At 34.8% G+C, this 16,925-nt stretch overlaps 2 protein-coding genes across 3 annotated transcripts; one reads left to right on the forward strand and one right to left on the reverse strand.

Annotated features, from left to right (window-relative positions):
* The first annotated feature begins 511 nt into the window (after window positions 1-511).
* LOC130973704 (EID1-like F-box protein 2) lies at window positions 512-3,185 on the forward strand. 2 transcript variants are annotated; one of them, XM_057898335.1, is made up of 4 exons: window positions 514-638; window positions 719-812; window positions 1,392-2,170; window positions 2,675-3,185. In XM_057898335.1, the coding sequence occupies exon 3, from the start codon at window positions 1,403-1,405 to the stop codon at window positions 2,153-2,155; it is 753 nt and encodes a 250-aa protein (XP_057754318.1). In that variant the 5' UTR covers window positions 514-638; window positions 719-812; window positions 1,392-1,402; the 3' UTR covers window positions 2,156-2,170; window positions 2,675-3,185. The 2 variants fall into 2 exon arrangements, with proteins under 2 accessions (XP_057754319.1, XP_057754318.1); XM_057898336.1 differs by lacking the exon at window positions 719-812 and having other exon boundaries at window positions 512-638; window positions 2,675-3,184.
* A 597-nt stretch (window positions 3,186-3,782) lies between these two features.
* On the reverse strand, window positions 3,783-9,217 carry LOC130976023 (chaperone protein ClpB3, chloroplastic). The gene is made up of 10 exons (XM_057900757.1): window positions 8,758-9,217; window positions 8,253-8,471; window positions 7,842-8,079; window positions 7,505-7,700; window positions 7,053-7,107; window positions 6,637-6,787; window positions 6,072-6,380; window positions 5,638-5,903; window positions 4,479-5,405; window positions 3,783-4,283 (listed from the first exon to the last, which is right to left on the reverse strand). The coding sequence occupies exons 1-10, from the start codon at window positions 9,004-9,006 to the stop codon at window positions 3,951-3,953; spliced, it is 2,943 nt and encodes a 980-aa protein (XP_057756740.1). The 5' UTR covers window positions 9,007-9,217; the 3' UTR covers window positions 3,783-3,950.
* Between the last annotated feature and the right edge of the window lie 7,708 nt (window positions 9,218-16,925).

The following is a 16,925-nucleotide window of genomic DNA, read 5'->3' on the forward strand; positions in this document are numbered from 1 at the left end:
AAATTGGAAAAGGCAACTGAAACTTGGAGCATTCTGGAGCTGCCACGTTGCTACTTGAGCCAACAAAAATATTTGGTTCCTACTTCCGACACAAAAAAATCTAAACTTTTTACAAATTACTATTTTTTTTATCCTCTTTTGTTGGATCAAAACTGATGTTGTGGTGCTTCAAGCACACGCCATATTACGAAAATGACCTTCCCCTTATTACGCTAACGCCACGTGCACACGCTTATATTACCAAATTAGACTCGCTCTGTAAGAGCGACACGTGCCCCCTCCTTGGTTTTCGAAAATGACCTTTCAGTTGGTACACGAATGACACGTCATGGATAATGGACCCCACAGAACCAAAATCCACAATGCCACATCACCATGATGACGTGTCATTGGACAGGTGTCTCTTTTTAACTGGGCCTTGTTTCTTAAGGCGATTCTACCAACACCGTGCACTCTATGATTGAAAAAAAATGGATATATTTACAGTTATCGTTGCAAATTGAAATCGTAGCTAGAAAACTATCTTCTCCTTCGTTTTGAACTCTCTCTTTCTCTCTGCATTTGAAAGTAACTACCTTGTTACCTTTATTTAATTCTTCTATGAAGTTTTTGTTTGACCAAATTGACCCTGCTGTTAGGTGAGTTACTCAACTAACTTGCTTCTTCTTCCTTCGAAGTTCTTATATTTATGTGTGTTGATCTTTGGTGTTTTTCTTAGCTTTGTGTTCTTTTCCGAATGGTTCCCGTGGTGGGTTTTTTCTGGTTTTCTAAGGTTTGGAGGCTATGCTGAAAGCAGGGTGAATTGAACTGAGGTGACGGGAATTCTTTTCTTTTATGATTCAAGTTTTTATCTTTTTGATATTTTTGAAGTTGCTGTCACCAATTCCTCTCTTAAGTTCAATGCTTGGGTTTTGGGTTGATTTTTCATCATCTGGGTCTTGAAGGGTTTTGGAAATCTCTAATTTTGCTTGAATTCTAGTAGGAATTCGCTTTTGTTTTGTCTCTAAGAGGAACTGTGTTAAAGTTTCTGTGATCCTTTCTTGGCTTCTTTCATGTGTTTGGTTGAGAACTTGAGAAAATGTAGTACTCCTCCATCCATGAATAATTGTTGGGGTGAGAAAATATACAAAAACTGAATGCTATACATTAAGTTTTGGTTGTACCAAATTTCTCTCTTGAATAGTTCATGGACGGACGTTCTAGAATATTCCGTTTTCAAGTTAGGGGTTTAGCATAGTTCGGTATTGGTTTCATTAGTTGATATTTCCTTGATTCCGTGAAGTAACTTGGTGTGTAGGCTTTCTCATATTCGTTGATATTTGATACCATAAAGTTTTTCAACAAAGAGTTGTTATAACTTATAATAATTCACTGAGAATTTTTCTTGCCAGGTGATGAAAAAATGATCCTCAATAAGCAGTACCGATGCATACACTCGGCTAGCTGCCAATGCACTAAAGGGCATATAAGTGAAGATGTGATATTCCTATTGTTTCATAATTTGAATTGGAATCCCAAGCTAATTGCAACTTTTTCATGTGTGTGCAAATGGTTTGATGATCTTGCCAAGAGAGTTCTATGGAAAGAGTTTTGTCGAACGAGGGCTCCAAGGATGATCCGTGATCTGCAATCCGGTGTGAGCCACATTGTTGATGGGAATTGGAGGGCCCTAGGAAAGCTGCTTATATACTGTACAGGATGCACACATGGTACCTTGTTCAGTCAAATTGGTATCCCAGGTCACTTTGTTTATCAGACTCGGTTTTCTAGAACTTCAGGGAAGAGCTTTCTTTTGAGACGATGCAGAAGCGATGTTCTGTATGTGTCCTATCCTTGTGAGCATCCAGACCAAGGTGAAGATAAAAATATAGGATTTTTCCGTGGCGTGTTTAAGTCATTCGGAACTTCCAAGGTCCGAAAGATGCTTATTAACAAGGCTGCAGAACTCCATCCTACACAAGTTTGCATTTATTGCAAGGCGAAGTTGTGGAACATGCGGCAGGCCAGAATGATCCCTCATAGTGCTAGTTCCTGGTTGGGTTCCTATGAAGATGGTGTTGAGTATTATGTGTGCCTCAACGGCCACATGCTTGGGACATGCACCTTGTTACCATTGTCTGATTCAGAAGAGGTATCCTCATCAGAGGAGGAATAGTTAACTGATTCTTAGGTACTTTCTCTCTGCATATTTATGTTTACACATATATATCCATAAGAGTTCTTCATGATAGAAGTATAAAAGGATACTGTGGAAGATTTAGTTGGAAAGTGGCATCCTCCTTTCAACATATAATCCCTAAATACAATTTGTATTATTAGCACTTCCTCACCCAAGATTTTGTTGTTTCTCTTCCAATGCTAGAACTTGGGCTCACTTTAGGCTCAATTTTCATGCTATTTGGTGCTTTAGAAGTGCACTTGTTTGTTAAATTTTATTTTTATTTTGGATCATTATCATGTTTAGTGCTGACTTTGATGATTGAATTTGAAGGATTTCCTTGCACTAATTTATACATCTGGTAAAATTAGGCCTTTTTGCTATACCGTATAAGGTCTGATAGTATTGGTCAATATTAATAAACAAATTTTTATAGTTATACGGTCTTATCCATTCTTGAAGGTATATGTGATAACTGCTATATTGCTCATAGCATCTCTCGTTGTCTTTGAACAGATTGGCAGCAAGTCTTGACAAGAAGGTTGAATTTCTGTGTCAGATTTCTCTTCAAGTGCACCATTACCATTTAGCTTTAAGCTTTAGGTTGTGGTGTATCAAATCATGCCAGCATTTCCGAGGAAGGACCATGATGCTGCTAACCAACATTTCTCATGGATTTTGGCATGGATGGTTGTTAGTCATTACTGCTAACTATGTGATATACCATGTATCAAGTGAGATTTTGTTGATGTAACACTTTCTCAGTATACCGTGAGGATTCATTAACATGTTATCAGAATCGCCACAAGATGTTGAGTTTCACTAGTTTTGTAGACTTTTATCGAGTTAAAATTAGTTTAGACTGAAAAGTACAAGCCTAATCTACTTTCCTAAATGCTCCTTCCATTTCTTTTTATTTGTTGGTGCATTCTTATATTATCTAAAGTTTGTTTTAGAAGTTTGTCAAAAATACCCCCTAAGTAGGTAAGAGGGTTTGAGGAGGGACGTTTTGAGGTGAGAGAAAAACATATTTTGGAAACGATTATGATGATGAATTGTTTTTTAAAGGGTAAAATTAGAAAAAAATGTTGTTGACTATATTTTGACCAAAAGAATTTGAAGATTGAAGATAGGGATAAAATTAATGTAAATAAAAAATATTAAAGACAAAATTAAAACAAATTAAAATTTAAGAGTAATTTAAAAATTTTGATAAACTTTAAAGACAAAAAATATATTTTATTTATTTATTAATTAAAGATATGTCAGCTAAAGCTTTGTTGATATTAGTTGAAAGAAAGCTTTGTTGTTATTAATTGAAAGATATATTAGAGTGTAACAAATAAAGAGGATAAGAAAGAACACATCTCAGAAAATGAGTATGTTGACAGAAGAACGGGATTAAAAGTAAAGCTGATTATTGTGTAATGGAGTTCTGCAGTCGGGAAAATGTGTGACCAAAACTGTAATTTAACATCCAAGTTCGGCACAGCTTAAAAACAAACTAAGCCTTGTTCATATTTGGCACTGTTAACATCATGAATTATGATGGGTTAATTTACTAATCTCACAGTAGATATGTTATTAGATAATATTTATAATACTTTTGAGAGACAAATGTGAATTATGAAGTGTGGTATTTGTATTGATCATTGGTCACTAAGCAATTTTGTTACTATATATTTGATGCAAACTATACCAGGGTCATTATTCAATCGGTTTAACAAAACCAATATACACTCAAAATTATATGATACTTAGCATGTGATACGATAAGGAACTATAGAGCCTTTCAAGATGTCTGTGGAAAAGGTTCCAAGCTGTCTTGAGTGGAAGGTTCTGCTGAATCAGGTTCAATCTTCCTAAAAGTAAGCTTTTGTTGGGGAAGTTGGCCGTTGGAAAATGCTGTGACCTCTGTGTCTATTAAGATTGTGTCTTCATCCTTGAATTCTCCTCTAAGAATGCCCTTGGCAAGTTCATTCTCTACATTCTGCTGAATCACTCGCTTTACTGGCCTTGCACCATAGTTTGGATCATACCCTAGACTTCCAAGAAGTTCAATAGCAGCATCTGTCACCTTGATTTTCATCTTCTTGTCCGAAATTCTCTTCTGCACGCGCTCCAACTGTAATTGACAAGAGGAGGAGTGTGTTAGACCATTGACTGTAACATGAAACTTCGAATTTTAACAGGTCAAGAATGTAGTTAGCATCAATCATAGACTGATCAAGCACACTAATCCTGATGAGAATCATCAATTAATTTGGACATAAGAGAAATTTTCAAGTGTAGCTGAGAATGTACTTGGTAGTTAAATTACCTGTAACCTCACAATGCTACTAATTTGTTCACGATCTAGAGGCTGGAAAACAATATACTCATCAACTCTGTTCATGAACTCTGGGCGGAAAACAGCTCTTGCTGCGTCCAGTACACGCTGCTTTATGGTTTCATAAGTTGATTCTTTCGACTCGGTCTCATCATCAGTGTTGATTATGTATTGGGATCCAACATTCGAGGTCATAATGATAACTGTGTTGGTAAAACTCACTGTGCGACCCTGCGAGTCGGTCACTCTTCCATCATCCAAGATTTGAAGGAATACATTGAAAACATCCGCATGTGCCTTCTCAATCTCGTCGAACAGAATAACAGCATAAGGTCTGCGGCGAACCGTCTCAGTAAGTTGACCTCCCTCTTCATACCCAACATACCCAGGTGGAGCTCCAATCAATCTTGAAACTGCATGTTTTTCCATGTACTCACTCATATCGATTCTTACAAGTGCTTCTTCTGTGTTGAACAAGTAGGAAGCAAGTGCCTTAGCCAGTTCTGTCTTTCCCACACCCGTTGGTCCCATAAACATGAAACTAGCAATTGGACGATGAGGATCCGAAAGACCTGCTCTTGACCGTTGGATTGCCTCGGCTACTGCCCTAACAGCAGGGTCTTGACCGACCACACGCTTATGGAGCACATCTTCCAAATACAACAACTTCTCCCTCTCTGATTGTTGTAGTTTTGAAACAGGTATACCTGTCCACTTGCTTACAATTTCGGCAATATCATTTCCTGTGACTTCCTCCCTCAGCATAGACTGGCCGGAGCTCATGTATTCATCCAACTCCTTCTCTGCAGTTTCCAGTTGCCGTTGCAAGGAGTTCAGACTGCCATACTTTAATTCAGCAGCACGGTTAAGATCATATTCCCTCTCAGCCTGTTGGATCTCAAGATTCACCCTGTCTATCTGCATATGTAGATTAACCAACGATGAGTATCTGCTATTGATGTTCAATTACAAGAAAGTAATCTTTTACATGATTAAATTTATATTCAATTATAATCCCCAACTCCACCTGTTTACTAGCACATGTTATTTAGGTTGATATAAACACAAGTACAAAACAAATTTCACATACATTTCATCAATCTATTTTATTTTAAACAAGAGAGTGAACACTTAAATAAAAATAACACACCTCTTCTTTGATTGATTGAATTCGAGTCATTACTGACTTTTCATGCTCCCACTGTTCAGTGAGCTCAGCCTGTTTCTCTTTCAAAAGAGAGAGCTCTGTCTCGAGACGATTTAGCCTGTCTCTTGAGGCCTTATCTGTATCATTTGTAAGAGAGAGTCGCTCCATCTCTAGTTTCAAGACTGACCGGTTGATCTCATCAAGTGCAGTAGGTTTAGAAGTAATTTCCATTTTCAGTTTGGCAGCGGCTTCATCAACCAGATCAATAGCTGCAATTTGGCAGTAGCTAGGAGTGAGCGTCTAACATCTTATACATTATAAGCATCATTGATGCCAGAAAAGAAAATTGACTTGGAAGCGTAATAAAGGAGAATAAGCCAGAAGCATATATTGCTCACATAAAACTAATCTTTTGCGAATGCATAGACTATTATTACCTTTGTCAGGCAAAAATCTTCCACTGATATATCGATCTGAGAGAATTGCAGCTTCCACAAGTGCACTGTCCGAAATTCGGACCCCATGATGAAGCTCATACCTTTCCCGCAGCCCCCTCAGTATTGAAATAGTATCTTCAACTGTAGGTTGGTCAACATAAACTTGCTGAAAACGACGCTCTAGAGCTGGGTCCTTCTCAATATACTTGCGATACTCATCTAATGTTGTAGCGCCAATACATCGCAGCTCTCCCCGACCAAGCATAGGCTTTAAAAGATTACCAGCATCCATAGCACCATTTGTGGCACCTATAATATGATGGATTAAAATTGCAATCAAATCCAACGTTCTACATGTTAATTTCAAAATCACACCACTTGGCATAAACTGGGAATATAAGTAATATATTAGGAAGAGAACATCATCTAATATCATAACCTCCACTAATCTAAAGTCTTGAAAGATAAAACAATTTGTGATTAGGGGTCTACTATAGACCTTTCAAGCAACTTTAAGCATACCTAAAAATCAGCTATCTGAAAGAGGAAAGTTGAAGCTTATTACCTGCCCCAACAACTGTGTGGATCTCATCAATAAAAAGGATTGTCTGACCCTCAGATTCTGTTACTTCTTTAAGGACAGCTTTTAGCCTGTCCTCAAATTCTCCCCGGTACTTTGCTCCAGCAATAAGTGCACCCATATCAAGTGATATAAGCTGAAACAAGAAAAGCGAATAAGATCAACTTTACAAATCCAAGAAATTATGCAAACTTAAACGAGGAGGATTAGGGGGGAAAACATTAATGTTCCTTTTAAAAATGAATTAAACCAATGATGGTAGAGGATACAATAGTGATTATGACATATTGACATCAACATTTTAAACGAAATTAGAAACATAAATGCATTATTCGGTTCCTTTCCTTCCCCCTTCTTACCGACTCTCAAGAATAGCCCCAGAATTTGGATAAAGCACATACCCTACGGTTCATTAAAGCCTGAGGAACATCTCCTTGCACAATTCTCTGAGCAAGCCTGTTACCAAGGAAGGATTAGGTCAATATGCAGAAGGTAGTAAGTAATATTAACAATCGCATCCAGACCAAGATCAAAGTGAGAACAGAATCACTTGAATCAATCATAGTTGCCAACCTCTTAAACACAGTAACACACTCCCTATTTTTAAGAAGTATTTTCATAAGTATTGTGAACTTATAATCAAGTTTATTAATTTTCTTAATTTTCTCAATGAATATATACCATCATAAGTTTAAATAAAATTATGTCATTTTCAACGTGATTCACAGGTTCCATTGCCAGTATTTATGAACTATGGTGGACAGTAAAATGAAGGCCTGCAAATATAGGAACTCATTAAATATAATTCATTTTCCAGGCAAGGTGACAGCAAAGATGGGACCTAAGCACTCACCCTTCAGAAATTGCAGTCTTTCCTACACCAGGCTCACCAATTAGCACAGGATTGTTCTTTGTCCTCCTGGAGAGAATCTGGATGCACCGACGTATTTCGTCATCTCTTCCTATGACTGGGTCAAGTTTTCCCGCTTTAGCCATTGCTGTCAAATCTTTCCCATATTTTTCCAAGGCTTCATACTTCCCCTCCGGATCTACAACAAATAAAAAATTATGCTCGAACAAGATGAAATGCTGACAAGGGTATGTAACGTACAGATCCTAACACCTTAGAGAGACATACATTGTACATTAGCATTTGTCATATGTAAAAGACAAATGGAAAATAGCATTACCTTGGTCAATAACTGACTGGCGTCCCCTAACAGACTCTATTGCAGATTTTAAAGTCTGCTGCGATATTTGGAAATCCCTAAATAACTGCTTCCCGAAACGTTGATCTTGGGTAAAACCAAGAAGGAAGTGTTCAACTGAAACAAATGAATCCCCATATTCTTTCTTGTAGTCCCTGGCTCTCTGAATCAATGCCTCCAACTCACGCCCCAACATCGAACCAGCTGATTCCCCTAGAACCTAACATATTTGTTCACAAGTTAAACAACTAAATTCCCGGTATTCAGATGACAGAACCATAAACAATGAACAACTACCTTATCCACTAATGAGTAGCAAAAAAACAGCCAACAAAATGCAACAATACAAGCTATCATATTATAGTTCAAACTTGCTCTACTTTAGTCAATTACCTTGGGTTGCCTCTGAATGTACTTGTCAGTAGCTTCTAGAAGCCGAGTGTTATCAACTCCAGCCTTGGAAAAAATCCTGCGAGCAAGACCATTCTTTTGCTCCAACAAAGCCTTCATCAAGTGCTCAGTCTCCACAATCTGATGCTTGTTCTCCTTCGCCACCTCCGGCGAGGAAACTATGGCCTGCCACGCCATTTCAGTGAACTCTTGCTGCGTAATCTGCCATTACATAAAAGCCAAAAACATCATCCCCTGCATCCCGCAAGCTTCAACCAAAGTACCAAATCCCAAATACCATAAAAAAAACAAGATATAACCAAGATTCCACATTAATTTTGATTCGAAAGAAGCTGAGAAAATCACCCACGTGATCAGTTTGTTGAGCTAGGTTAGTTGGTTAGTTAGTTATATTACTATAATTAGCAACACGAGTAGCTCCATTACAATCAATTGCAAGGTTATAGACTGAAATTGAATGAAATTTGAAGCAAATATGAAATGTTACCCTTCCACTTGAAGCTTCACAGCGAACAGAGAAACGTTGGGGATTTCTGTGAGTTGTTGTCCGAAACCCATTTGCAAAATGGTCCCTTTTGGTGATGGGAAGCGATCTCAGGAGGTTGAAGGGCTTTGAAGGGAAAGCAAGGGAGGAGTAGCGGGGATTAGAAAGAAGAGCACGGTGGTTCCTGCTGCATGAAATTGGAACAGAGTGGGAAAATGAATAGAGACCCGGAAACGACGTCGTAGAAGTCATGGGTAGAAAAAAAGATAGTGTTGGTTAGCAGTTAGTAGGAGCTGAAATGAAGAGTGAAGAGTGAAGAGTGAGAGAATTAATTGATTAAAGAAGATGAGAACTTTAACGTTGCTTGCGCAGTGAGGAGAAGAAAAGAAGAATTAAAAGAGAAAAAGAAGAGAGTTGGAGTGAGTGTGGAGCATTCGGGGAGGTTCCATCACATTCCAAATTCTGGAAGGGTTCTTGTCTCTCTCTTTCACAGTTGAGTTCGTCGTGAAAATGACGTCACCACTCGCCGAGGATTTCATCCTTTCTGGAATCAGACACGTGGATTCGTGTTTAAGATATTGCGGGCCCGATTTCTACGCCAACTAAGGGGGTGTTTGTTTGAGAGGAAAATGGGAGGAAGAAAATAGGAAGGAAAGAAATTGGAAGGAAAATAACTATTTTTTTTTGTTTGGTTGAATGGAAAAGTTAAAGGGAAAAAATGAATAGTGTAAAAAAATGGGTGGGATCCATTGAAAATTTTTTCCCTCCAATAATGGATGGAAAATGGAAGGAAAATATATTTTGTATCAATATTCTAATATTACCTTTTAATTTTTAATATATTTTAAAATATCTAAGGATAAAATTGTCTTTTCATAACATTATATACTATTTCCTTCCTTCTCATTTTCCTTTCATCCAAACATATCCAAAGAAAATAAAATTCCACTCAATTTCTTTCCTTTCTCTTCTTTTCTTTCTATTTCCTTCCTTTCTATTTCTTTCCTTCCAACCAAACAAAGCCTAAAAGGTCCATGTCATGTGTTTATTTAAAAAAAAAAATTGGTTGTCTAACAAAATGGCGCTTTTTTTTTTCATATAGAAATATTATTGGTATTTTTAATAGAAATGAGAAGATTTGATATATGTAGATCAATGGATGTGTCGGTTACACTTTGTTTAGGATGGAAAGAAATAGGAAGGAGAGAAATTGAGTGAAAAAAAATAGAAAAGAAAGAAATTAAGGTGAAATTTAATTTTTATGGGTGTGTTTGGATGGAAGGAAAATAAGATGGAAAGATATTGAAAAATAAATAATTTATGTTATTTGTTTGGAAAGAAAAATAGAGAGAAAAAATGAATTAAGTTATATAATGATAATATTACCTTCCATATTATATAGTAATGTTATTATGTATATAATTATGTAAATATTCATAAATATAATTAAATAATAACAACAAAATTTAATTATATTCATAATATAACAAGTAAGGAATATAATAATAATAATAATAATAATAATAATAATAATAATAATAATAATAATAATAATAATAATAAAGTTAGTGTGAGCTAATTAGATCAAATATAAATTTTATTTTTGTTTATTATTCATCCCAATACATAAACTGAAAATAATTTCAAGAAGAAGAAATATCTAAATCAATAATTATATGGACATGATTTTAAAGAGGCTAACCAATTATCACATTATATCATTTGATTAATATATTATGCCTTATATTACACTTACAAATACACATCAAAGAAGTCTTACATGATAACACGCTAAGGTCAGCTAAAAACAAAATATACATATGAAACTAACAAACTTAATACAGGGACCTCTTTGATCAAGTCATTACTAATAGCATAGACTTCTTTGACTAACTCATTACTAATAGCATAGTTAACAATAGTTATAGTTATGAAAGTCACAAAATACAAAGACATGAGGTATTATCATTATAAGCCTTAATTAAGTCATAGATATGTTACCCACAAAAGATAAAGATACTTGTACCTATCTTGATCTTAAAGTTATATTTGTACCAGTCTCAAAATATTAGCCACATTATTAGGACTATTGTTCCTACAGTGCACCTGCTTCTTTCATCAATTCATATAATGTGGCAAGACGTACGTCAGCCGGAATACCAAAAAATTCTCTCTTAGCTCTATCTTCTCTGCATAAAAAGCGGTAACACCTCCTGCGCAATTCTGGCATCACTCCTAAATTCTCTAACTCAGTCCACACGTCATTTTCAGAATAAATTCGAGGTCTACTTTGCTCAAGAATCACAAGACCCCTTTTAGCTATTCGCACTTGTTGTTTAGCAATTTGAACTTGCTCCTTAGCTACCTGCACTTGTTCTTTAGCTGTTAATACTTGTTTTTCAGCAATATTAATTGATCTCTCATAAAAATGATTCCCATCTTTCACCATGTCAGTCAATGCTTGAATGCATTGACTCATTCTTTCCATTTCTGATTCTAATTTATCACTCATAGTTATTTTGCGTTTAGTACCTCTTGATGATGTTTCTTGAGAGCCAGTTGATTGGTTAGATAAACCAATCTCAGGACTATGACCCATTGTAAAACTAGTAGCATGAGGAGTAATTGGATCCTCATTCCACTCCTCTTCCATATTTAAGAAACTATCATCATCATTCAAGTTAATTGTTTCTTTATACTTTTCCCACCTTTTCACTTTTTCTTTGACACTTTCAGCATGTTTTCCTGTTACCCTGTCAGTATCATATATCTCAAATAGTTTCTCATAGTGTTTGATTGGAGTACGCATCCACTTTTTCACTTTTGGTTTTGCCTAAATCAAATAGAAGAATATTTACTATGAGTGTGTCTATATGTAAATATATATTATTGAAATATTTCTTCAATATTTACTTGTGACATTTAAAACCAAAAAAGACAGTAAATGCATAAAGTTTATCTTAATCAATTCTACCCAAAATTCAGCTTCGGCCTCAAACATCTTTGTAATTGGATTTCAAGAAAATCCACTAAACCCATGAAAATTATCATAACAAACTCCAAAATGATCCTTTAAAGTCTTGAGTCTATTCTTAAGATTCTCTTTGCAGATGTGGTTACCATAGGTATAGATAGATCTCAAAAGTGAAAGTATATTGCCATATGCCATTGTAGTAAATATGCCATCCACTCTAGTACCTTTGCGAGATTCTTTAATCAAAGCATCAATGAAAGTTGTATCCATTTCGTCGGTCCATCTTAGGGTATCCCGACTAGTGGCCTCACCTTGGCATGATGCTCTCTTTGCCATTAACACTTGTCAATCTACAAAACAAGTGGATAGAAATAACATCCATAATCTTAAATCAAACTATTTGTAAACTATCTTATCAGTTATTCAACAAATAAAGATTCAATACACTCCATAAGTACAACATGTGACCAGGTGATTCAATAATTGCACACCAAAGTCATAAAACAGAATATGATAACACTTCAAGAGGTAACATGAATTCAATAATAACAAATCATAGTTATAATATCAACTCAGCGCACACATAATACAACTAATAACTTTATTTGTAAAATTTTTTAAATGAGTGATCAGAGCCTTAATTGATAGTCAGTCCACATTTTCGCAGCTATTTCATCCCTTAATATGGCCCCCGCCTATAGTCTTCATCTTGTTCATGTCGAACTACTTCATCCTCTTCTGGATTATTTTCTTGTAATTCTCGGTCAACATGAGCTATGAGATGTGGATCAAGATCTACACCCATTAAAAAGTTATGTAATATGCAAAAAGCTAGCACAATTTCACTCATAGTTTCAAAGTCATAATGTGGTTCAGTACCACTTGTGATTATTGTAAATCTTTTCTTTAAAACTCCAAATGACTTTTCGATAACATTTCTTAATGAAGCATGACGAAGATTAAATAATTTCTTTTCATTTTTTGGGCCACGTCTTGCATACTCTTTTAAGTGATACCTTACACCTCGATATGGGGTAATTAATCCATGCTTCAGCATAAATCCAGCATCCCCAAGGTAAAATTTTTGTACAGAATCCACCCATTAAAAAGGATTAACTTAGTATAATCACACAAACTACTAATCTTTACTTACTAACGAGATAATATAGTTTTATGTACATGCTAACCTCGTAGAAGTTTAAGATTATCATCACTCGATAATGCATTCTTAAGAACTTTTGAGTCAGATGCCGTTCCCTTCCAACCCGTTAATATATAAGTGAACTTCATATCAAAATCACATGCAGCTAATACATTCTGTGTCGGCCAGTCTTTTCTCCCTCGAAATTTGGGTTGATCCGCTATGGGTACTTTGACACGAAAATGTGTTCCATCTATAGCTCCAATATAGTCCTAAATAATAGTCCATTATTTAATAAAGTAACATAAAATTGTATATATCAATCAAAATTATTTATACATTTAAAATGTACATGTCCATACCTTAAAATAAGGATAAAATCTATGATTGTGAAGGATCGCCAGAGAAATAATGGATGCAGATGGTTGTCAAAGAAATTTATCTTCTAGTAAAATAATTGCCCGTAACACAGCATGGAAGTGGCGGCTAACAGTTTCTCCAGACCGGTGGTAGAAAAAAGAAACAGTTATAGTTTTCACATTATGAGCTATTATATACAAGAACCTAGCAACTTGCTCCTCTACTGTAACATGTTTTGTATCCCTCACTTGACGTGTTGCTTTTAATTTCTCACACAATTGAAGAAATGCATCAGGGCCCATGCGTAGGATGTCACGACACCTATGAGTTTCTCTTAACTGTTGCATTAAAATAGTTCGAATTTGTTCTCGCCCAACCAATTTACGGGAGATGGATTTGTCAACCAGCGTAGACATAAATCTCAATAAATATAATATGTGCACGATGTAACATATCATTGTTATTGTGCATAATTTCTGTCGTCTTTTCTAATCCTCCCTCAAGATTGTTAATATATGTTCTTGGTTTTCAAGGGTTAACCTATTTTCCCGATTATCGACCCCAAACTTAAAGGAAAGGTTTAATGGGAAATCACAATTAAAGATGTCTTCTATATTGGGGACCAAAAAACTTTTTTCATGATCAGCCTTATCCATTTAACAAGCACTTTATAGTTTTAAATGTACATATCATAGATTTACAGCACCAACAAAAAAAAAAAATAGCATCATATGTTAAGCATAAGCAATGTAGTTAAATAACTAGTATTTATATAGATGACCTCCTAATCGAAGAATATAATTAATTGTAAAAGAATCTCAACCAATTGAAAGATAACAATTTTTTATACCTTTTGAAAAAATTTAACCATAAACAACATATGAAAGAAAAAATAAAAAAATAAAAAACACAGAAAACAAAAGTAAGTAATAGTTGTTAATGTGGTTTTGGGTATAAATTTACATAAAAAAATATGGATATATAGAAAACAGTATTTTAGAAGAAAAGTATTAAACAAGAGACCATATTAAAGATCTTATCTTAGTAGAAAACAAGCATACAAATCTAAGCTAAACTTGAATTTGGTCAGAGACGGTATATGTAAAGTGCCTTGCAATTTTCCAAAGTTATTTGTTGAACTTGAAACAGATAAAGTAATGGACTCTTTGATAGTCATGCCGAAGGAAGATAATTTTTTATATATATAAAGACTATTCACATGAAGATAGTAATTAATTTGTTATATGTTATATCATAAATTAATCTAATTAAATATTTAAAATTGCTTAACGTTATTTTAGTTGTCCTTTCTATATAAAAAAATTATTTTAATCAACTTCAACACTTATCCATGTGAGAATTACTTATGAATTTTGTCTCCACAAGTAAATAAAATAGCTAAATAATTATAAAAGTGTAGATTATGGAACAAGTTTGCGAACAAATGCGGTGGAACAAGTTTACTTTGCGGTGAAAGGTAAGTTGTTAATTTCTATTGTTTTTAATAACTTAGCTCCCAAATAATAATAATAATCTGTGTGTGTCCTACGAATTCAACTAGTTTACCTAAACCAAGTTTACTTTAGCAGTTATATTTCGATTGGAGCATTTTATCAGACAGTTTATAGAGATAAAAGTTAAAATACCATGAATCAGCATTTTTTCAATAGAGCATTTGATCAAACAGTTTACATACATGAAAATTAACAAAGTAATAAGTCAAACCAAAATATAATCCCTATCCATATACTTCAAAATAAAATCACAAACACAGATCCATCAATATATAGCGTCAAATGGGAAATAAGAGCAACATAAAAAACTTATCTATAGTCTATACACACATCAATTCTTTCAACTCTGATTAACTTATAAATCAGTACCTTTGCATGTTTTTATTGGAGCATTTTATCGAACAGGTTACATGCATGAAATTTAACAAACTCATAATTCAAACTAAAATGTAATCTCTTTTTCTATATTGCAAAATTGAAGTTCAAACACACAGATCTATGAATCTAATAAAGAATGAAAGGTAAAATAAGAGCAACATAGAAAACTTACCAGATTTTATCCATAAATGCAAGATGCTGTGACCAGAATGATTGAGAAGTGGTGGAGGAGTGGACCGTTGGTAACACTTACACTGGTTGATAGTGTTGGAAGTGGGTAGCATGCACGGCTGAATCCCAGGTTGAAGAAGAGTCTTCAGAAAAAGAGAAGGGTAAGATTTGAAAATGATGCACTGGAATGAATTTTCTTTCCATTTTCTCGCTTTAGTTGGAGAGAAAATATTTTGGTGGGTCCCTATCACTTTTTGCTACTATTATATTTTTCCTTTAACATTTTCTTTTAAAACCAAACAAGTGAAACTTCAGCTTTCCTTCCTTTTTCTTTCCGTCGATGTTCAATTTCCCCCAATTTCCATCTAAACAAACATAGCGTTAGAGAATTACAATACGTAAAGGGCGTGCTGACTCAGCACATAAAGTGTAATGTTAATGTGTTGCATTTTGATTGATTAGCAATGCAATACGTGGTCTGCATGTTGTATAAAGCAAAGTTCGGTATCATTTTATTTTGAAGAGGAGAGAGTTATTTGAGTGTATTTCTAGTGTGATAGAGGGTATTACTAATTTGTTGGTGTATCGCAACGGTGAAATTATACAAAATACTCATCTGAAAGTGAATTTTACGTGTGAGAATCTATTTTCATTTGTAGTTCCATATACCATGACGTTCAAAGTTAACGTTGACATAAGATAAAAAAGGAGAGAGTTTAAAGTATGTAATCCAAAGGGAAGTTCTTGCCATTTCTTTGCTAGATGGTTTGCTGTATAATTGGATTCTTTAAGCGAATGACTCCATCTCACATTATAAATTCTTCTTGACAAAATTTTAATATTTTCTATCAAAGTACTGCAAGGATGAGTGGAAGGGCACCCTTCTTTACAAAACTTTATAACCATAAGTGAATCAGACTCAATAATAATATGTTGCATTCCTTTAGTGATAGCTATCTGAAACCCTTTAATAATACTCCATAATTCTGCATGCATAATTGAACAACTTCTAAGGTTGCAAGAAAAAGTCGAGATGAACCTACCCAAATGATTTCAGAACAAGCCTCCACATGCTGCATTATTGTTATATGCATAAAAGAATCCATCTGTGTTGAGCTTAATAAATCCCTCGTGATGAGATATCTATCTAATAAGACATTCTTGGCTCCTTTTTGTAATTTCGAATTTCTTCATTACATTGAGGATCTCCTGTGTTCTTATTTTGACCAACTCATAGATAATTATTGAATGTGAATAAACTCCTTGAAAGACCCATTTGTTGCGGCTATACCAAAGAAATGAGATTGTAATACCGAAACGTATTGCCCACTTTCTACTTTTTTGTCAAGTGACTAATAATGAGTTAATCCCAAGTAGATAAGTTGAAGAACTTTGGATCACTATTTTGAGAAAGTAGAAGTTTCCATATCTTTTTAGTTAGAGTACAATCTCTGAGCACATGCATGGTTGATTTTTCAACATCACCACACCTCGGACAATTAGAATTAGTTGACAAATGCCTTCTTCTTTTTTCCATGTTAATTAGAATGGCTACGTGGACAACTAATCAAAAGAAAGATCTAATTCTTTCTAGACTGCACCAGCTCCATGCCAACTTGAACACCCAATTAAA

This window comes from Arachis stenosperma, chromosome 4, assembly GCF_014773155.1.
Source record: "Arachis stenosperma cultivar V10309 chromosome 4, arast.V10309.gnm1.PFL2, whole genome shotgun sequence".
NCBI classification, from domain to species: Eukaryota; Viridiplantae; Streptophyta; class Magnoliopsida; order Fabales; family Fabaceae; genus Arachis; species Arachis stenosperma.